This window comes from Onychomys torridus, chromosome 1 (assembly GCF_903995425.1).
Source record: "Onychomys torridus chromosome 1, mOncTor1.1, whole genome shotgun sequence".
In the NCBI taxonomy this organism is placed as follows: Eukaryota; Metazoa; Chordata; class Mammalia; order Rodentia; family Cricetidae; genus Onychomys; species Onychomys torridus.
The window spans coordinates 16116572-16138187 of NC_050443.1; the positions used below are offsets into that span (position 1 = coordinate 16116572).

The 21616-nt window shown below is 49.7% G+C and overlaps 1 protein-coding gene across 1 annotated transcript in view; it reads left to right on the forward strand.

Annotated features, from left to right (window-relative positions):
* Window positions 1-9371: 9371 nt before the first annotated feature.
* LOC118590147 (Fc fragment of IgG binding protein) overlaps window positions 9372-21616 on the forward strand; it is a 24194-nt gene continuing 11949 nt past the window's right edge. Inside the window, exons 1-5 of the mRNA XM_036198053.1 lie at window positions 9372-9426; window positions 13174-13523; window positions 16614-17184; window positions 17814-18418; window positions 21319-21379. Coding sequence (XP_036053946.1) covers window positions 9372-9426; window positions 13174-13523; window positions 16614-17184; window positions 17814-18418; window positions 21319-21379 — 1642 coding nt within the window. The remainder of the gene's footprint in view (window positions 9427-13173; window positions 13524-16613; window positions 17185-17813; window positions 18419-21318; window positions 21380-21616) is intronic.

Here is a 21616-nt window from a genome sequence, read left to right on the forward strand (position 1 = left end):
ACAGACGCTTCTCTTTAACCTGTTATGCTTTAAACAAAACGCCAACACTATAAAGTTCAAAGACTTTAATTAAGAGTCTGGGTCCCCAGTCATTTTGAGGGTGTGCTGGGTATCAATACATGTAGCAGCCACCTACCACTGGACTTCACCTTGCCTCCAGCACTCAGCCTTGGACTTCTCTGAAACGTCAGGCCTAGGAACGATGAGCTGACATTCTGGCATGGCTGTTTTACCTGGAGCAGGGTGCCAGGTGCTTTCTGTAAATGAGAACTGCCTTCTCAATCAGCCTGGCAATCTTCGTTTACTTGTTTGCCTGTGCCTGTCTACTGAGCCTCTCCCAAGGCCCTAAGTCCCAGCTATGAGACCAGTTGGGATTTCTTTGCCATGGTGGTGGAACAGAGAGAAAGCAAGCTCTGGGCTTAAATCTGAAGAGATGAAGTGAGCCTTCTTGATTCTAGCTTCCCTATGTGTTCAATAGCCCCCACGGGCTGCTCTGGGGAGTGGGTTGAAGGCTCTTCATAATGCAGCACAGGGAAAGGTGGGTATAGCTTGCAAAACTTCTGAGAGCATTGGATCTCCTAAATCTTGAGAAAGACTGGCTTACCTGTGTAAGATGTTCGACACATCAGTAATAACTATCAAAGGATGTTACGACTCTGGGCTCTGACTTTAATGCCATCTCTGTGATTTCTTGCTGAGTGCTTGGCAAGTAACTCCACTTCCTGAGCCTGGTTTCTCATGTAGGACCTGAGGACATAGGAAAACCAGAGCTCTCATTTCAAGTACCACTCTGAGGATTAAATCTGACGGTATGCATAAAGCACTTAAGAACCATTAGTGTAGCCAGTGTGGTGATGCACACCTTTAACCTCAGCACTCAGGAGACAGATGCATGTGGATCTCTGAGATGAAGGCCAGCCTGGTCTACAGAGTTAGTCCAAGCCAGTCAACAGCTATATAGAGTGATCTCAAAAGCCAAAACCGAAACAAATTACACAACTACTTCTTATTTCTGCCATCAACTTTCTAAGGCTGCTGTGGAAGATAAGAAAATGGGGTAAAGTATGTAACAGAATCCCAGACCTTAACACAACTGACTCCATGATGGAAGTGTCATTCATGCTGTAAAACTCAGCACATGGACAGTACCACCGGCCAAACAAAAACTAAGACCTAATCCATCAAAGTCCTTGGCTCTGGGAAAGTCTCTAAATGGTGCACCCTGCTTTTTAGCCTCTGAGTTCTGCTTCTGGCTAACTCTTCTTGTTAACTGAAGTATGTCAACTAGGATACGGCGTTGTGCTTAGAAGCTCACCCTGAGAAAGGCTCAGGGCTACACTGAGATCTTAAACACCCAGTGTAAAGACTTTCTATTGGCTTAAACTCATATCCAAGCAGTCTTCTCTGGTGGATATGCCACAACAGTGCTGGTCAAGGACCACACAGAACTGGGCATGGTGCTTGGAAACTGGAGTGACTAGAAGCAAAGGGCAGATCATGGATTTGAAGTCATAGATTTTAAGCTGTAAGTAAGGTTATGGAATGTCTAGTAGATATAAGGTGAAAGGTAGAATTAAAAAGTTGTCCATTCTTTTCTTGTTGTTTTCCCTTTGAGGAGAATTAAAAATGTTTGGACTGTAAACAGAGGGGTTAGGCCAGGTGTGGCTAACCTCTGAGTTTCCGAGCATAGAGCTGGCAGCAGGCAGGAACCACTGGTGTTGTGGAATATTTAACTATGTAAATGTGTTTATACTACATTTGTTTAACTATGTAAAGATGTGTTACATTTGTTTATGCTGCATTTGTTTAATTATATAGAGATGTGTTGCTGTTTTACCTTGACTGCCTAAGGCTCCTGATTGGTCTAATAAAAAGCTGAATGGTCAACAGCTAGGCAGTAGAAGGATAGACGGGGGCTGGCAGGCAGAAAGAATAAGGAGGAAGAATCTAGACTGGAGAGAGAACACGAGGGAGAGAGAGAGGGAGACACCCGGGGTCAGCCAGTCAGGCAGCTGCCAGACAGACAGACACAGAGTAGGACATACAGAATGAAAGAAAGGTAAAAGGCCCTGAGACAAAGTGTACATGAGGAGACACAGGTTAAATGAAGTTATAAGAGCGAGTGGGACAAGCATAAGATAAGGCCGAGCATTCATAACTAATATTAAGTCTCTGTGTCATGATTTGGGAGCTGGTTGGCGGCCAAAGAAAGCCTGCTACATATTGGTTCTCTCTGTGAACAGCAGAAGTGATTTCTCACTGCACTCCAGTTTTCTCATCTGTAAATGTTGATGAGATCAGTAGATCATGGGTTGGAATTTGTCTGGCCAAAAGTAAGCGTATAGTGTTTGGTGTAACAATCCCCAATATGCAAACTGGTTCTTGGTATGGCAACTAAGCTAAACATATTCTTTGCCCCTACGGCCTCCAATTCCGCTCAGTTACATTTCATGTCTGTGAACATGTTCATGGTGCATGGTTGTGTGAAGACTGAAGGACAACCCCGGTGTCACCCTCAGGAATGCCATCTGCCTCCTTTAAGTCTCTTATCAGCCTGGGTGCTACACAGGAGCTGTCGGGTTCTCCCTTCTTCATCTCCTCAGCACAGGGATTAATTACATGGGTTCTGAGGAACAAACTTAGGACTTCATGCTTGTGCTCTACTGACCGAGCCATTCCCTTAGCCACCGATTCCACTCTTGGGTGTAGCCCCCAAATAAATGTATACGTTTACTGAAAGAAACGTATTTGGATATGCCCCAGTGGAAATCATTCAAAAATGAAAACTATTTTTTACACGTAACAGAATCTCACCAATATAATGATAAGTTTATATATATAAAAAAAACAAAGGTAAACACAATATACTGTCCAGGTCTGGAGGAAATTCAAAATTCAAATTCAATGACATCTTTGTCAGTATGAGTGAACCCTTTTACTGGGGGCAAAGGGAGTATGGGGTGCCCTGGGAGAGGTTATGCTTGGCTGCTCGATCTGGGTAACAGCTCTACAGCGCAGTGTGCATTGTATTGGTGAACTGTCGTGTGCTATGTGAGCTCACTGAACACTAGCTCTACAAGTGGAGTGGGCCCTCCCTTCCAGACCCAAACATGTTTGTCTCAATTTGTCTTCCTCAAAGCCCTGTCCGAGGGGAGGTTGATCCCTTTAACTCTGTAACTAGGAGAAAGGAAAACAGCAAGAAGCTAAGTGTGTTTACAAACACTGTGTCCAGGAGGGGGACTGGAAAGATGGCTCAGTGGTTAAGAGCACTTTCTGCTCTTCCAGAGGACCTGGGTTCAATTCCTGGCACCACTCAGTGCTTCACAACTGCCTGCAACTCTAGTTCCAGGGTTTCCATTGCCTCTTCTGACCTCCAAGGGCTTCTATGAGCACACAGGGCAAAACACATACACATAAATAAAAGAAAATTATAAACAGTGAAGTGGCTCAGTGGGTAGAGGTGCTTGGCCGAGCTTGATTTCCAGGACTTAGGTGGCAGGAGGCAAGAACTGATCTGCAAGTTCTAGTGTGTGCATCCCACCCCCAGAATAAAAAATGTAAACAGCAGCAGCAGCAGCAAACCCTTGTGTCCTTGTAAACGGCTGGAAGGCACACACTTGCACCAGAGGCTGCTGCTGTTTATCCAGTGGTATAAAAATGGCTGAAGTAGGAAATGGGAGCCCAAGTTCAGCCGTGGTGAGAGTCCTCCGTGGTGAGAGTCCTCTACCCAGCAGGAACTCTCAACCAAGCAGCAGCGGTTTCTGCCAGGTGACTGAAAGCTGTAGATGTAACCGTCTTGTTAAACAAGAAACACAGAGCCAACTGCAGAGTTAAAAGCCAAGGGGTCAGAGCAATAGCTGAGAGCTGAAAACCTTACCCTTCACTGCTTCTCTGTCTTTCCTATCTACAAGAGACCTACTTCCTGTGTCCTGTCTTTTATATAGACTTTATGTTCTGCCTTCTCATTGATTGTAAACCCAGCCACATGACCTCCTCGTCACTGCCTGTCAACAGACCTCCAGGTCTTCTATGGTTGGTATCGAGATTAAAGGTGTGTGTCTCCATACTGGCTGTATCCTTGAACACTCAGAGATCCTGCCTAGCTCTGCCTCCCAAGTGCTAGGATTAAAGGTGTGAGCCACCACCGCCCAGCTTCTGCTATGGCTTGCTCTGACCCCAAGGCAACTTTATTTTTATTTTTATGTATTTATGTATGCATGTATTTGTTTGTTTGTTTGCTTGTTTGTTTATTTTGCCAGAGCTGAGGATTGAACCCAGGGCCTTGTGCTTGCTAGGCAAGCACTCTACCAGAGCTAAATCCCCAATCCCCACAACTTTATTAATATACAAATAAAATCACATTTCAGTACAAATAAAATATCACCAGCTTTGATGCTATCTACCTGCTGCCTGCATTTGTTCTTTTCCTTGGAAGCCTAGCCTGAGAGGGTACTTTGTTCAGCCAAGTGAGCCTGGCTGCCTCTACGGGGCTTCCCAAATCATTTTGGGTGGATGACGGAGTGTGAGTGCCCAATCTGATGATGCCATATGTATGCATTTGTTTTCTTGGAAGTCTCCACCAAGAGGATACTCTGCCCCACCCGGGGCTTTCCAGTGGGGATTCCAGCTGCCTTGATGGGGCATCTCTAGTCATCTCCGCTGAATGTTATAAACTCACAATTTGATGATGCTTCATTGCCTGCTATTGGTTATTTTTCTTTTGATATATATACATATATAGCTATTTATATATACACATATATATGGAACACTCATTCAAACCTGAAAAACAGGATAAGGCCCTGGGCCCACAGTTTTTAATTTTTTTCCCCTCCAAAAATCGAGTTTCCAGTTCTTGGTAGGGTTTGCCCCAGCAGCAAGTGTCCACTTCTCTGAGACGTAAACCACTTTCTCCCATACATCGTGGGCCTCTCTGTGCCTGTAACCCACAAAAAGGAGAGAACCCTGGGGTGCCTACTCTCACCTTAGCCAATCAACAATTCAGTTATTTCCGAGCTCGTGGACCAAGACAAAGGTCTGCTTACTGGAGGGACACATAAACAGCATTAGCTCAATGGAAGAAAGGAGTGGGGGCCACCAGGTGCGACACCATAAACCCAAATAAAACCCCACCCTCCCTTAACGGTCAGAGGTCGCCCTCCCTCCGTATCTGCATCGATGCCAATAAACTTCACTTTTACTTTGTGCAAAACTCTTCTCCTGCTCTTTAATTCTTCAACTGATGGAGGAAAGGAGCCCACCTGCTAGCCAGTATCACAGTATTGTCGATCATTCTCCATACCACAGAGAACGTACAGAGAGTTCAGTTTGTGCAGACTTATGCCTGCTCCCTTTTTACACTCAATAAAAAGTTTACTTAACAAACACTGTAGCTGTTGTGAAGTGTGGTAGTGTATGTCCCTGTACCAGGAGCACAGACAGATCTAGGTTCCAACCATGCTCTGCCATCTCTGCCAGTTGCTCAAGTGACTTCAGGGCTTGACACCTCTTTCCTTCTCTGTAAAAGAGAACACAGTATATACCAAGAATTTTAGCTGGGCTCGCTTAGCATATCCAAAGTCCCCTAGCTCCATTACCAGCACCAGGGAGGGAAACAACAACAACAACAACAATAATAATTCAACAGGAGGCTGGAGAGATGGCTCGCTCAGCCTATAACTCCAGTGCCACAGACTCCTACGCCCTCTTCTGGTCTCCGTTCTACTGCATCCATGTGCACAAACTCACACTCTAACACACACACACACACACACACACACACACACACAAATAACAATAAAATCCTTTCAAAAAAGATTTGTTTATATTACTTTTAATTACGTGTAGGTGTGTGTATCTGCAGGTGGGGATGTGCGCTTGAGAGCAGAAGCCAAAAGAGTCAGTTACCCTCGCTTGCCGGCGTCTACGCTGAGACCCGAACTCGGGTCTTCTAGAAGAGCATCAAGTGCTTTTCAGCGCTGAGCCGTCTCTCCGCCCAACTCCACCACCCAGCCAAGGAAGAAGAAAGAAGACGGAGAAAGAGAAGAAGGGAAGATTCTGAAGCACCCGCAGCGGCCTCACTGCCTCCAGCTTTGGTGCGATCTGATTGGCTCCTCGCCGTTCGGTGGCCTTTGCTGCTCTCTGCAGGTGGCGGCCAGAGGACTGTGCGCAGAGACGCTTCTGGAGACTCGGGTCCTTGTATGTGTACATGCACAAAAACATTAGCTAAGGTAAAAACAACCCAAATGTTCATGGATAAGTATGTTTCCATAAAACTGAATATAATGTCACATTGAAAATTAGGTATGTGGCTAGCAGAGCAAATAAGCATCCTGATGGGTAGATGGCTAGAGCCTGTGTTAGTAACAGCTCCAGTGTTGTGTGGTAGCAAATGTGGACATTGGGCACAGTCCTCGTTTTAAATTACACTAAACAAAAAAAATCCAGCTTCTCCATTACACTTGCCACGTCTCAAGTGCTCAGTAGCCTTATGAGTTCAACAGCTGAATTAATTGTCTACCACAGGCAGAGAAGAGAAAGTGTCCATCATCATTGGACGTTCTGTTGAACAGCATGGGCAAACATGGTTGCATTCTGGAGACGAATAATAGAAAGACCATAAAAAGAATCTAAAAGTCACCAGCATTGAAGATGTGCATGTAGGAAACAGACCGAAGTATCACAAAATCCAGAAAGTGATATGGAAGCCAAGACAGTTTCAATGAGGAAACATTGATGTTTGATATTTCAGAGGAGCTGGAACCATGTGGTAAGTAACAGATCACTGGAAAACTTAGAGCAGTTTCTGTGCATGTGCAAGTCAGATCACTGGGTCCAGAGTGTGAAGGAATAAAACGAGAAACTTCCAGCAAAACCTGACCTTAGCTGGACACAGTAAATCATTTGCCCTGTGTCCTGGCTTATAGAGCCCAGACAAGTCAGAGGCTCCCCCAGGGTCTGGAATGGTGTTGCCTGCCTCATATAAGGAGAGGCTCAAAGGTTCAAATTTAAACACCCTTGGCCTCAGAGGAAAGCTATCATGGTCAGGATGAATATGATTTCTTTGACCATAAGGAAATGTCCCTGTAGGTTATTTCCGGGGTTGTTAGTAAGATTCCTGAGAATATAAATAATCTGGGGTAGGGCACAGGACTGTATCATAATACACACATATGCATGAGCACACAAACACACACACACACACACACACACACACACACACACACACACACACTTTGAACCCTGAAAGCAGTAACAAACAAGGTCCCAAGGTGTTATCAAGTTACAATATTCATAAGACTTGCTCCACCACCCTGTTTGTGAGGTATCCATCTGCAGAAAGCAGTGATCAAAGGGGTAGGTTTCTCTTTGGTTTCAGTCAGGGAGACATTAAGGTTTAGAGGGGTGTGTGGAAAAGGGGTCAGAATTATCTCTGAGAACACGCTCTCATGTTTTCCTCCTCACACATCATTTCTCCGAGTGTCTGAAAGGAGAAAAGAGGTGACCACATAGAGTGGTTTACCCTCTTAGTTTAACATCATCTTCATCCTCGGGAGTCCTGGCATCTTCCCTTCCTGGGCCGTAGTTCCCTCAGGGACTCGGCCATATTCTCTCCTGGCTCTCAGAGGGGTTCCCCGAGTATACTACGCCTCTGTCCTCCTTAAGTCCTCACTCTCCATGACTCCCGCCCCTAGCCTGCACCCACTTGCTTCTGCTTATCTCTGGCTGCCATCCAGCCTCCTATTTACTCACTTCTCTTGCCTGATTGACTTGAGGGCCCTATCAGTACCAAAGCTTTATCTTCCCCTCTGGAAATCAGCCCTGAGTGGTTATATGAGAAGTCACAGCCCTAGAGAGAGAAGATCCTCCACCCACCCCGGTGCACAGAAGTCTGGGCCTCGGCGATAAGGGAGGAGGAGCGGGGAGGGGGTGTTGACAGAGGACACTAGGCTCTGCAGCTGCTGTTTCCTGAGGAGACTCCTCGGCAAACATTAATCTCCAAAGTAGGGATCAGGAGAGTATGGCATGGCCCATAAGACATGTTGAGCCCAGCCTAGAAAATCCATACCACCTGGTCTCTCACTGTGCCACCTGCCCCCATGCCTCATCTCAGACCAGTTGCAGGGTAATGGGGAGGCACAGAGTCACTCAAAACCTGTCCAGCCAGTCCCTTCTAAGGGTACAAAAGAAAGAAGAAAGGAAGAAAAAAGGAGAGGGATGACAAAACCACAGAAAGCAGAAAAATCCCAAACCAAATAAGTCTCCAGGAAGTAAAACCCTCATGGTCTTGTGGAACCAGGAAATAGAGACCTCTGGCCTTTATCACACACAGCCTGAGTTCCAGGCCTCCCCGCTTTACCCCTCCCTGCCACAAGTGGTTAGAGAGCCCCTCAGAACATCAAGGAGTCCGGCAAAGCCAGTTTTCCATGTTTCTACTTCACAGGTGAGAAACTCGGGAGACCTCGATGGACTTGGGGTAAGGGGGTTATGACACACATCCCAGGCCTGGGTCGAGGCCTCATACCCCTGCCCACCCCCAGACACCATCCTCCATTGGCGACTGGAAAGAATGTGTAATGGCTAGGAACCAAGGCTCGCTTGGGACCGCAAGGAACTAGGACCCGGATATGGGTCCTTTACTGTTGTTTCTGGCAGGGGTCAAAGAAAGTAATCTGGCCAGTGAGCCAGCAAACATGACCAGTTGCCACCTCCCATCTCAATTTCAAACCCTAACCACTACCCTAACCCTGCCCAGGGACCCAGGATCTCAACATGCTGCTCTCCAGCTGTCTCCATAAGGACGCCGCCGCCCTTCCAGGACTGAATTGATCCATAAGCTCCTAGGGTGTAGGCACCAGCTGTTCTCACACCCCTCTCAGAACACAGGCTGCAGACTCATCCTCCACCCTTGGCAGGTCTTCAGGGCTCCCCATTCCACCTGGTCTGAGAGCAGCATCCTCCTCCAGGAAGTTGGCATCATGTGCTTGTCAGGTGACCCAGGGTGTGGCCGAAGGAGCAGAGAATCTCCACTATATAGCCTAGCTTTCAATCTGGTCCTGCAGCTCCGGGACCCGCAGGTGAGCAGGGCTGAGGTTCTCTCCAGAAGAGGGACAACTAACGCCTATTCTGGATCCGGGTTGTCGACTACCTCTTTACCTCTACCTTCAGACCCCTGGATACCCCACCATTGCCTTTGATCCTGACCTCCTCATCTCATGCCCAGCCTCACCCCACCCCAAACCCATTTGGTCCTATCTATTCACCTTCCCTTCCCTCTTGAGCCAGGTGGCCCTTGTCCTGAGACTTGTCCCATCTGGAATGGTCTTCAACAGGACAGCATCCTCTGACCTCCCTCTCTCCCTGCTGCAGGCATGGGATCCCTGTGGAACTGGTGGGCCCTCTGGGCCGGAACAACCCTCCTATGGGGTAAGTCAGATCAAGTCCCCATTCATGTCTGGGAAAACTCTGCTTGCCCGGGTCAGCACCGTCAAGTTTTGGCCCCTCCACAAACCACCTCTCAGTGCCATCCCCCAAGGCTAACTTAAATGAGACAGAGGCAGCTGAAATTGAAGAGGCCCTTAGGTAGTGAAAGAAATATGATAGAATTCATTTATGCTTCTCTCTCTCTCTCTCTCTCTCTCTCTCTCTCTCTCTCTCTCTTTCTCTCTCTTATACACACGCGCACACGCGCGCGTGCACACACACACACACACACACACACACACACACACATACACGCACACATGCACGTATGCACACTGAAGAGCCCCCTACCCTCTAGTTCTCACAGACACTCTGCCCATATTCCTACAATCCCTTTCTCCCTCCACCCACTTCACACAAATCCCCTAGTCGTATTAAGACAGAAACTACACAGATTGAATGGAAATTTCATTTAGAACTTCAGTTAGCCAAACAGCTTTTCTTGAAAGATGTAAATGTGTGGCATTTTTGAAAGGCTCCAATCTTTCATATTAACAACCAACAAAAGCTGTTTCAGGTGGAGCATGGTGCTCCAGGGTCCACAGTCACCTTCTGGACCATCTCACACATTTCTAGGCCTCATCTGGTCCTGCTGCATTTGAGTTCAAGAGCACTGTGCAAAGCGCTCTGGTGTTGGGGCAGCCAAAGCCAGAACAGGTGTAGATGAGCGCCACATGAGTAAGGAGGGATGCGGGAGCAGAGGCGGGTTATCTCAAGAGGTTCTCAGGTACAGGCCAGCGGGCTGGGTTTGTAAGGGAGCGAATAAGTGGACCCACAACTGCGTTTTCTTAAGGGTTGACCCAGGAGGCCACAGTGAACTCCAGGAACACTGGTGGGGAAGAGTTCCTCACGGCCTTCCTGCAGAATTACCAGCCGGGGTACGGCACGGCCTCTCTCCATCTCTTCATCTCCAGTCTGTCAGAGAGCATCGCCTCTGTCACCATCCTCAGCCAGGCGGATGACACCTCACAGAAGGTCACAGTGAAGCCTGGGGAGTCAGTCATGGTCAACATCAATGCCAAAGCAGAGATGACGGGCAGCAGCGCTTTCCAGCATGCGGTAGTGGTCCACTCTGACCACACCATCTCTGTGCAGGCATTAAATGCCAAGCCTAGAACAGCGGAGCTAACCTTGCTCTGGCCTGTTGGAGCCCTGGGCACGGAGTACTTCGTGCTCACACCCCCTGGCATTTCTTCCCAGTATGTAAAGGAGTTTGCTGTGGTGGCTGGCAGAGCGGGTGCCTCAGTTACCCTCAGCTTGAAGGCAGGAGTGACATTCCACGGCACTTTCCATCCAGCTGGTAGTTTATTAAGTGTGACTCTGCAGCCTTATGAAGTAGCCCAGTTACAGAGCACAGCAGATCTTTCCGGGTCAAGGGTCACAGCCAGTAGTCCAGTGGCTGTTCTTTCTGGCCACAGTTGTGTCCAGAAGCACACGAACTGCAACCATTTGGTGGAGCAACTGCTACCCACATCTGCCTGGGGAACCCACTATGTGGTCCCCCCTCTGTCCTCCCAGTCCCGCTATGATCTAGCCTATGTTGTAGCCAGCCAGACCACAAAACTGACATACAACCATGGGGGCACCGTTGGTTCCCGGGGCCTCCAAATGGGTGATGTGGCTGAATTTGAGATCCGCCCAACCCGACCACTCTACCTGTCTGCAGATGTGGGCATCCAGGTTGTGCTTTTTGGCACAGGGGCCATAAAGGACCAAGTGACCTATGACCCTTACCTGGTCCTGATCCCAGATGTGGCAGCCTACTGCCCTGCCTATGTGATCAAGAGTATGCCAGGCACTCAGGGTGTGGCCCTGGTGGTTGCGCAGACAAAAGCTACCAGGGAGCTAACTATGGATGGGCAGGCATTGGGAGCCAGACTCACCTGGATGGCTGTGCCGGGCAGTGAGTTCTCCTATGCAGAAGTGGACCTCAGCACTGCTGACAAGATGCACACAGCTGAGGCTTCCACCAGCTTTGGGCTGCTCACCTTCGGGCTGGCCCAGGCTGTGGGCTATGGGACAGGAGCTGCCTGTGGACAGAGTGAGTGACGGGAAATGATCCCTGGCCTTGGCCTCCTGGCCATGACTTCCCTACCTATTCCTCTTTGGCTTCCTGATTTAGTCAACCTTTCTATTTCATGTCCATCCTCCACAGCACACTTCCTTAATTCCTCTCAGCCCCTTCCTACCCCTACAGAAAATCATTCTAAATATTTACCGCCAAGAGTGACAGAAGGCACAACCATCCACAGCACTGCATCAGGAAGCCCCTACTGTGCACTCTGTCAGTTTGTGGTGAGGTTATAAAAGAGTCCTGGGGAGACCCAAGACTCCAGGGTGGAGGGATCTTTGGGAAGGGGCTGGTCAATACTTTGATACCTAAGCAATTGATACAGTTATACCTGTTGCTAACTGCAGTACTACTGCATGCCTTATGGAAGACTGTTGATGTTCCAAGTCTGGAGATCCAAAAGTAGTGATAGTGAGGACCCTGGGACGGGGCCGTCTCTGCACTCCGGCCTCCCTGGGTGCTTCACGGGCTTTGGCATGGTTAAGGGACAGGATCTGGCCCTGTGTGCGACTTCAGGCTCAGCCCATTCAGAAGATGCCAGCAGGTAGCTCGGGGGTTGCGAGGACAGAGGGCCAGAGTCAGAGGGCCTGGGGTTAAACCCAGCTGTGCCTGTGTGACCTTGGCCTGTCACCCCACCTGTCTGGGCTTCAGTTTCTGCGACTCTGAAGTGGGGATAATGCCTGACACCCTCCCCCCCCGCCAACACACACACAACTGTGGTGAGGGTGGAACAAATTAATGCATGTGAAGTCCTTAGATCAGCTTGTGGCAGAAGGTCAGGGTGGTGCGGGGTGAGTGTTGCCAGGGGGGTCAGAAGGAGAGAGTTCTTGAGGGCTGGAGGCTGACCAGGAAGGGCTGTTTCTTCCCAGACTGTCTTCTTCAAACTGGGAACCTAGACCAGGGCTTCCTTATGCTGGCAAAAATGCCACCCCACTTCAAGGGGCACTTACAACATGTGTGTATCTGTATATATGCACACCCAGGCATACCTGTGTGTGCGGGTTTGCACGCCCAGGCATACATATGTGTATCTGTGTGTAAGGAGGTATGCATACCCCAGCACATATGTGTAGAGGCCAGGGATCATTGTTAGGGATCCTCTTCTGATCCCTCCCCATCTTGTCTGTTAGTTTTTGAGATTCTGAACCTGGAGCTCTCCATCAGCTGCACTGGCTGACAGCCAGCCCCTGGGATCTGCCTGTCACCGCTCCCTCCAGTCTCACTGAGCTAACCCACAGGCCACTGCCCAGCTTTCACATGGGGCTGGAATCTCCTGACCACACAGCAAGCACTTTCCCCACATCCCCCGTCCTGTCCTCCATTCCTGTCCTTGTTCATTCCAGCAGATGGGAAGACAAGGAAGAGGGAAATGGAACCGTGAACAGCTGAATGTTTCAATGGCTGCTCCTGGTCCCTCTCCACTCCCTGCCACTCCTCTGGGCCAAGCTGTGCTAAACAGTGAAATCAGAAACCCTCTCCATGAGACTGCAAACCTGTTTCCATGCCTATAAAATGGGTGGTTGTGAGCCAACTGCCCATGGTCCACACTGACAGAGGACCCCAGGTTTCTGACCTCAAGAACATTTCTAACTTTGTTTCTAACTCTCTTCCCTCCCCAGCTCGGCTCTCCCAAGCAGAGGTTTCCTGCCAAGGCATTCAGTGTACATCTGGGCAGCGCTGCCAGATGGTGAGTGGGAAGGCCAGGTGTGTGGCAGAGTCCACAGCTGTCTGCCGCGCCCAGGGTGATCCCCATTACACCACCTTTGATGGCCGTCGCTATGACATGATGGGCACCTGTTCCTACACCATGGCTGAGCTGAGTGGAGAGGATGAGACCCTGCCGGCCTTCAGTGTGGAGGCAAAGAATGAGCACCGGGGCAGCCGCCAAGTCTCCTACGTGGGCTTGGTCACAATCTACGCCTACAGCCACTCAGTATCGCTGGTTCGTGGGGAAACTGGCTTTGCCCGGGTAAGTGTTCACAGTTGAATACCCATGAGCCACCAGTCAAAACAGGAGCCCAAGCCCTGCTGCAGACTCCTAACTCAAGGCCTTTTTGTGGGTGAGGTGGTAGGGAACTGGTGAGATATGAAAACCTACGGTAGCATTCTTAAAACCTTCCCCTCACTAACTCTCCTTCTAGAAACGTTAAGGATGTTTAGTTTAGTGACTGGCTAGGAAGACGACAATCAGACGCTCTTTGGAAAAGCAAAAGGGAAAAAGAGAAAATGGAAAATGAAATGATGTAACTGTCCAACAATCTCAGTGTAACATAATCACCATTGGTGACGGTGTGCTGGTGCCAGGTCTGCTTCTGGGTACATTCTTTCTTTCTTTTCTTTTTTCTTTCTTTTCTTTTTTCTTCTTTCTTTCTTTCTTTCCTTCTTCCTTCCTTCCTTCCTTCCTTCCTTCTTTCTTTCTTTCTTTCTTTCTTTTTTTTTTTTTGGTACATTCTGTCTTTAATGCTTACGGCATCTTTTTGAGGTGGCATTGTATTGTGAGCGGGCACAGGTGAAGAAAGAGATTGAAGGCCCGAGAGCTAGGTCTTCATAGTGACACTGAAAGGGACACCTGCAGATGGCAGTGAGCTCAGTCTGGTACACATTGCTGTGCAGTCAAAGCAAGAGCACTTATCTCCCCTCCCACCACGTCACCATGGCAGCGGGAAGCTCTAAACAAGTCACTGTTCAGGCTGAGATTCTTTGTCTGACATGCTTGAGGCCAAAAATGCTTTAGATTTTGAACTTTTAAAGATTTTTGGAATATTTGTATGTCCATGCTATGATGGGACTCAAGCTTAAACACAAAATTCATTTAGGTTCCATACATTCCTAACACAAAGCCTAAAGATAATTTCTTACATGGTGTTCAGTGCACACATTTTAAAGATCTTATTCATCCTCCTTTCTGGTAGCAGGGACTGAACCCATGTATAACATCTTCGTAATGCTCAAAAAGTATCAGATTCATTTTATTATTTCAGATTTCAGATCTTTGAACCAAGGGTAGGTAATTTAGACAGTGAACACTTGTATACCAGCCCCCTGCATAGACTCTCAACATTTTAATTATTCTTCATTTACCACAGATACCCATCTGTACATTCCTGTCAGATTGACAGGTTCATTTTTTATGTACTTGAAACTCAATTACAGAATCACCAAAATGACTTCAACATATGTATCATTAACTAGAATGCAATGTTTAAATAATTTTTGCTTAATTTTCATATATACCCACTTAGACTCGGAAAATGAGGGACTGAGTGTACAGTCAGGGGCAAAGCACTTGTAGTTTCTGTTTTAATTTTTATTTTAGTCAGAATCTTGCTATATAACTCCGGCCAGCCTGGCACTCATTGTGTAGACCAGGGTGGCCTGAACCTCACAGAGATCTGCCTGCCTCTGCCTCCCGAGTGTGCCGCCACACCTGGAAAGCCCTAGTTTCAATCCACACACCCCCCCAAAACCAAAATCACACACTGTAAGTGTGCATTTCAACTGAGTTTTGACAAATGTGTAACAAAACCCCCATTAAGATAGAGAATCTTTTCATCCCCTTGGACGATTCCCTACCGCGGCTTTCCAGACGGTCTTCAGGCGGGGTCTCTTGCATAAAACACTGTCTTCATTCTTTTCCTCGGAGGTTAGTTGTGCCTCCCAGTGCTTGGGAGGCGGAGACAGGTACCTCTGAGTTTGAGGACAGCCTTGTCTACATAGTATAGAGACTCACAAGGAACTTCATAAAAGGGCATATTATAAAACTTATAACGTGCATAGACATCATCTGTTGGTTTTTTTCTCCTTCACACAAGAAACTACTTCTGTGGGTCCCTTTAAAAAATATGGAATTTTTTGAAACGTGGTTATTGAATGCCATCCCTTACAAATGCTGGCTGAGTGCCGTACTACTGGGCTACCTTCCGGCTCTCTTCCTTTTGTTTTGAGACAGGGCTCCCTGGGTTACCTGCTGGCCTCACACTTGCAAGCCTCCTATCTCCTCCAGAATAGCCAGGACTCTTATTGGTCCTTCCAGGCTTGACTCAACTCTCCCTTCTCGGGGGAGACTCCCTTGGCTGGCAGAATTCAGTAGAGCCAAGCCTGGGAAGAGAAAAGTCTCGAGGCTTCCGGTCCAGCCCCAGCCTTAGCCCTCTACAGAACCTCCTCTCTCCCAGCCCTGACTCTCAGCTTGCACTGTCTGCTGATCTATGTTGCTGCTTCTTCCCCTGTGGGTTTCCAGCACAGACAGGCTCAGAAAAAAAAAAAATGAGCTTATTTCATAGCCGTTGGCAGAGGCGAGGCATAGGACAGACATGAGACACTTGCAGAAAGACAGCCAACTACTTGCTTCATAGAGAGGGAGGAGGCATTCAGGCATGTGTGCCACTTTGCCCACAGCTCAGAATGTGCCAGTGCTTGTGTGATAGCTGCCCCTGGGCAGAGATCTTACTCTGCTGATTGATATGCCACCGTGATGGTTTAATGGGGCTGGCAGCCCTCTGCAGATTGCTGCTTGGTTGCTGGTCTCGACTAGTTCTGCTCACAGCCTCCGTCTCTCACTCCCTAGTTCATGACCATGAAGCCTCTGGTTTCACTGGTTCCCTGCAGCTGCCCCTTGCTGCCCCCAGACCTGCCAGCTTCCTTCCTCACACTGGCTTCATACTTGTAGTGCACCTGCTCTTCTGCCAGGCACTGCTGGAGGCGCTGGAGAGAAAACCATGAGGTGGTCTTCTAGTGGCTCAGAAAGATGGAGAATGTGGGACACCAGCACACTGTGGAGAAGGCTAGATGCTGTGGGTACGGGAAGCAGAGGAGGACAGGCAACAGGAAGGGTGATCAGGGATGATCCCTCAGCAGACATTAGCTGGGGAGGGGCCTTCATGCGCATCCGGGGAGAACACTTCAGGCCACTGGAGGTGCATCCCTGAGCTCAGCTGAGAAGGACAAAGGAAGGGCAAGGAAGGAGGGTGTCCTGTGTGACTAGAGCTGGGGACCTGAGTGGAGGAGATGAGGCCTGAAGGGGAGATAATACAGGGGTCTGACAGCTGCCGCCTCTCTGCAGATCGACAATCAGCGCTCGCGTCTCCCTGCCTCCCTGAGCGAGGGTCGCCTGCGTGTGTATCAGAGTGGAACACGAGGTGTTATAGAGCTGGACTTTGGGCTGCTGGTCACCTACAACTGGGATAGCCAGCTGACCCTAAGCCTGCCCAAGCGCTTCCAAAACCAGGTTTGGGGGCTGTGTGGCAACTATAATGGAGACCCTGCCGACGACTTCCTCACACCTGACGGGGAACAGGCTCCAGATGCCTTGGAATTTGCAAATAGCTGGAAGCTGGATGATGGGGACTACCTGTGTGATGACGGCTGCCACACCACTTGTCCCTCCTGCACTGCAGGCCAGACCCAGCACTATAAGGGGGACCGTCTCTGTGGCATGCTCACTCTGTCCACAGGCCCCTTCTCGGCCTGCCACGAATTCCTGGACCCCAAGCCTTTCCTGGAGGACTGTGTGTTTGACCTTTGTGTGACTGGAGGGGAACGCCTCAGCCTGTGCCGGAGCCTTAGCGCCTATGCCCAGGCCTGTGCAGAACTGGGTGTCTCTGTTGGGAACTGGAGGTCACCAGCCAATTGCCGTAAGTAGCACCTCGATGTGAAGCCCACGGTGAGGGCCAGGGAACCCCCTTGCATTTGCTCAATATCTGAGTCATGATTGTGATTCTGCCTGATGCTGGCCAATGCCAGAGACACAGGTTGGCCAAGACATACAAGTTTTGCCAAAGTTAGCCTAAATTTGGGACAGACAGGGAGAGTTTGGAGAGATTGGGGGTCGAGATAGAGAAGTCACAGGCATGGGTAGGGAAGTGAGATGGATGGGGACAGGGAGGTGATAAGGGAAGCCCCTGGGCCTGGGGAGAACTCTGCTTTCTCCTGAGATGGAGGTTGGGGGTGAGGTATGTGTTCTGATCCTGCATTCCTAGCTCCTCTGGCTGCTTCGAGGAGCAGATTTGGAACAGGGGACCAGGCCACTAGGCAGGAGTCTGTTGTGGCTCATGGGCTGTGGAGACGGATTCTGGGTGGCTTTGACTATGGAAGTCACAGGGTTTGCCCACTGACTGGTTGTCCAGGGATGGAATAGAGGAGGCCATTGGGGCCTGAGCATCAAAAGGTAGGAGTGCCATGAACTGAGGGGTGTGGAGATCTGAGGAAGCGGCATTGTCTGGGGGAGCCCCCACCCTTGCCTGACACTTCTGTCCTTCCACAGCTCTGTCCTGTCCAGCCAACAGCTGCTATGATCCTTGCAGCCCTGCCTGCCCAGCCTCCTGCAACCCAGAAGCTGCACCGACCAACTGCTCTGAGCGCCCTTGTGTGGAGGGCTGCGTGTGCCTTCCAGGCTTTGTGGCCAGTGGTGGTGACTGCGTGCCTGCGTCATCCTGTGGCTGCACCTACCAGGGCCGCCCCCTGGCCCCCGGTCAGGAAGTCTTTGCTGATGACCTGTGTCGGCGACGCTGCACCTGTGATGCAGCCACCCAGAAGGTGGTCTGCAGGGACACATCAGGATGCCCTTCTGGGGAGCGCTGCCGTGTGCTGAACGGCCTCCTGGGTTGCTACCCAGACAACTTTGCCAGCTGCCAGGCATCGGGAGACCCGCACTATGTGAGCTTTGATGGAAGACGCTTTGACTTTATGGGTACCTGCACGTACCTGCTGGTGGGCTCGTGCGGCCAGGATGCGGCCCTGCCCAACTTCAAGGTGCTGGTGGAAAATGAACATCGAGGAAGCCAGACTGTGAGCTACACGAGAGCAGTGCGGGTGTCGGCCCGAGGTGTAGAGGTGGCTGTGCGCAGGGAGTACCCCGGAAGAGTGCTGGTGAGTGCCACAGGGCAGGGAACTGGGGGAGGGTGTGAGTCCCCTGGAACTAACCAGAGGCTGCAGTTGAGGTGGAAAGGGCTTATTTTAAAAAATTATCTTGTGGTTAAAGAGGAGGCCCAGGAGCCAGGCAGCGCCATCTCTCCTCAGCTCTGACTGTAGCCTTAGCATTTTCCTCTGAGAAAGGATGGGAAAAAGAGAGGCTTCATCCTGCAGCAGCAGCAGCAGCCATTGGCTGGGTAGCTGTGGAGCTCTGAGGAACTCACGTCTGCCTGGTCCTTAAAAGATGCCTTGGTGCCCATGAAGTGCCCAGTAGATGGAGAGAGAGATTTAGCAACATCACCCAGTGCTCCTTATCCTCTAAACTGAGCTCCAAGGCTCTCCTGCTTTCAAAGCCGGCCTCACCTGTCTCCCTGGTACCTATTTGAGCATGTCCCCACAGGCCAAGTGTTTGCACACCATCCCTAGCTGATGGTGCTGCCTTGGGAGGCTCTGGAACCTTTAAGAAGTGGGCCAAGCTTAGAGAAGGACAAAGCTGGGAGGAAAGTTTCACAGGATATAACCCACTGACCTCTCTCTGCTTTCTGGCCCACTGAAATGTGAGCAGACCGCTCCTCACACCCAGTTAGCATGGAGCCAGTAGCCGTGTCTTCCTACCACAGTGTGCCGTATCCCCTCAAACCATGGGCCAAACTGAATCCCTCCTTCCCTTGCTTCTTGTCAGGCGTTGGGCCTTGGAAAGAAGAGTGACTAAAGCCCCGGGCAAGCTCTCCCGCTTAGTCCAGCCCCAAGGACTTCGCACTCGGCCTAGACACCATCCACCAACCCTGCTGCTTTTCCTTTATCCTTCTGGGCTTGCCTGCAGGTCAGACCTCTCACGAGGCATGTCCTGCTAGACCTTGGCCCTGCCAGTGCCTTACCCAGCCTCTCTTGTCTCTGACATTCCAGCCCTTACCTCCTCTGAGTTTTTTCTGGAACAGCACTCACCACCACGTTCCACCCTACTCTCTGCATGACAAGTTTTCACTGCCAAACCTCTCTCATCGCGGCCTCAAAGGATCTGGATGATCTGAGTCCCAATGTTCCCTAGTCAGGCTCCCAGCACAGCCCTGCCCCTGCATCTCCAACCATGCATGGATTCGAACTCACAGAGCTCAGTCCAGACTTGAGCCCTGTACTTGCTGCACCCCTGCTGCGACATTTTCACTTGCTTCCACAGTTCTCCAACAGCGGCAAACACCTCCTGTATAGGCTACTCAACACTAAGCTTCTCTATCCACTGGCCCACTCATGCCTACCTTTCTGACCCACAATTCCTCCTGTTTCTGTCTGCCACCTCCCAGTGTTAGTGTCACAGGAATGCTCTCGTCATCTTAGTGATACTCCAGTCTCGTCGAGACTACCCAGCCTCAGGCTTCGTATCTGCTCTTCTCTCTGCCTGGAAGATGCCACCATTTACCTGGTGGTGTCTTCACTGTTCTCCAGGCTGCACCTGAATTCAAAGGCTTGGTTATAGCTAGCCCCTGCCTCATCTCTGTGCTCCCTGACTGTGCTCTCCACTCAATCCCCGTTAGCATCCTTGCTGCTCGTCACCTGCTCAAGCTTTACTTTCCTCCCTGTCTGCTCCACGTCTTGCCTAATAAACTCCCGCAGGCTGGAGAGGTAGCTTAGTAGTTAGCAGCATGAACTGCTTTTACAGAGGACTCAAGGTCTGACTTCAGTTCCCAGCATGCATGGTGGGTAGCACATTGCCTGTAACTCCAGCCCAGAAGGACCCCATACTTCTGGGTTCCTCTGGTACTTATGTTCACAACCCATGCCCCTCAGTCAAAAAAAATAAAATCATTTTTAAAAGTATTCCTGAGCAAAACAGCAGGGTTCCAAATTCTAGCTCATGGGCATCTCAAACTCACTCAGGTCTTCTCAGTATCACACAACTGTGTCTCAGTAGGTGACTTAACCTTGTGCTGACATTTTTAATCTAAGAAACAAAGCTTGTCTGAACATCAGAGGTCAGAGCCAGCCACAGAATTAAACACAGAGGTCAGGCAGTGGTGACACACACCTTAAATCCCAGCACTCGGGAGGCAGAGATCTGTGTGGATCTCTGTGAGTTCAAGGCCACACTGGGCTACATGAGATTGATCCAGTCTAGGAGAGAAACAGAGCCAGGCAGTGGTGGCACACACCTTTAACCCCAGTATTTGGGAAGCACACACGCCATTAATCCCAGCACTAGGAAGGTTGAGATAGGAAGTGAAATGGCTGGGCAGAGAAAGGCATGTAAGGCAGGAGGAGACAAGACCTGAGGCCTTTCGGCTGAGGACTCAGGGTCATTCAGTCTGAGGATTCGTGGAGTTGGTGAGGTGAGAAGTAGCTGTGCTTGTCCCTTTGTCTCTCTGATCTTTCAGCATTTACCCTAATATCTGGCTCCGGGTTTTTAGGATTCATACAACATAACCTTCCCGTGTTTCAGTTTGTTTTTGGAATTTTTGTTTGTTTGTTTTTTCAGCCCAAGTTGAACTATTTCCTTGCTTGTTGTGGAGAGGAGGTGAATGAATGTGTGCTGTTCCTTTAGCCCACTGAAGTTAGTAGTAACATAATGTGTGTTAGCTATTAGAAGACAAGCCTTGGGCAAATGCCACAACAGAGAGCTGAGAGAACCAATAACGATTCATAATTATTCCCTCTCCTTATCTGGAGCCCCCATTCTTACTCTTGGGCAAGATTTCCTTCGCTGAAGACTGCTTTGGAGACTAGGAGTGAAAGCGTGTGAGAGGTACACAGGGCCCGGAGCCCAGGAAGTTCTCTCTGTCTCCCATTTCCAATGTTTCTATTCCTCGACCCAGGGCACGGGCCAGACTCCAACTAGTGCCCTAACTTCTTCACTGTAAGTCCAGACATTGTGTGGACACCCCACACCTCGCTTCTCCAGTTTCACCTTTGGTGTCTACAGAGAAAGTGAGTGCTTCTCCACTCTCAGTGGGGGCTGGGCCCTTCTGAAGGCCACCCTGACACTGTTGGTGCTGCTCCATCTTGCTCCCAGAGGCCGGGTGAGGCTCTGGGTTATCCTCTAACAAGCACATGCAGCTAGATACCGGCATTCCATATGTCATCTGCTCTATGAACCACCATCTTCCAGAAAATGCACAAGTCTACAACTCTCAAGTTTCAGAAGACAGTCAGCAACCACCACCA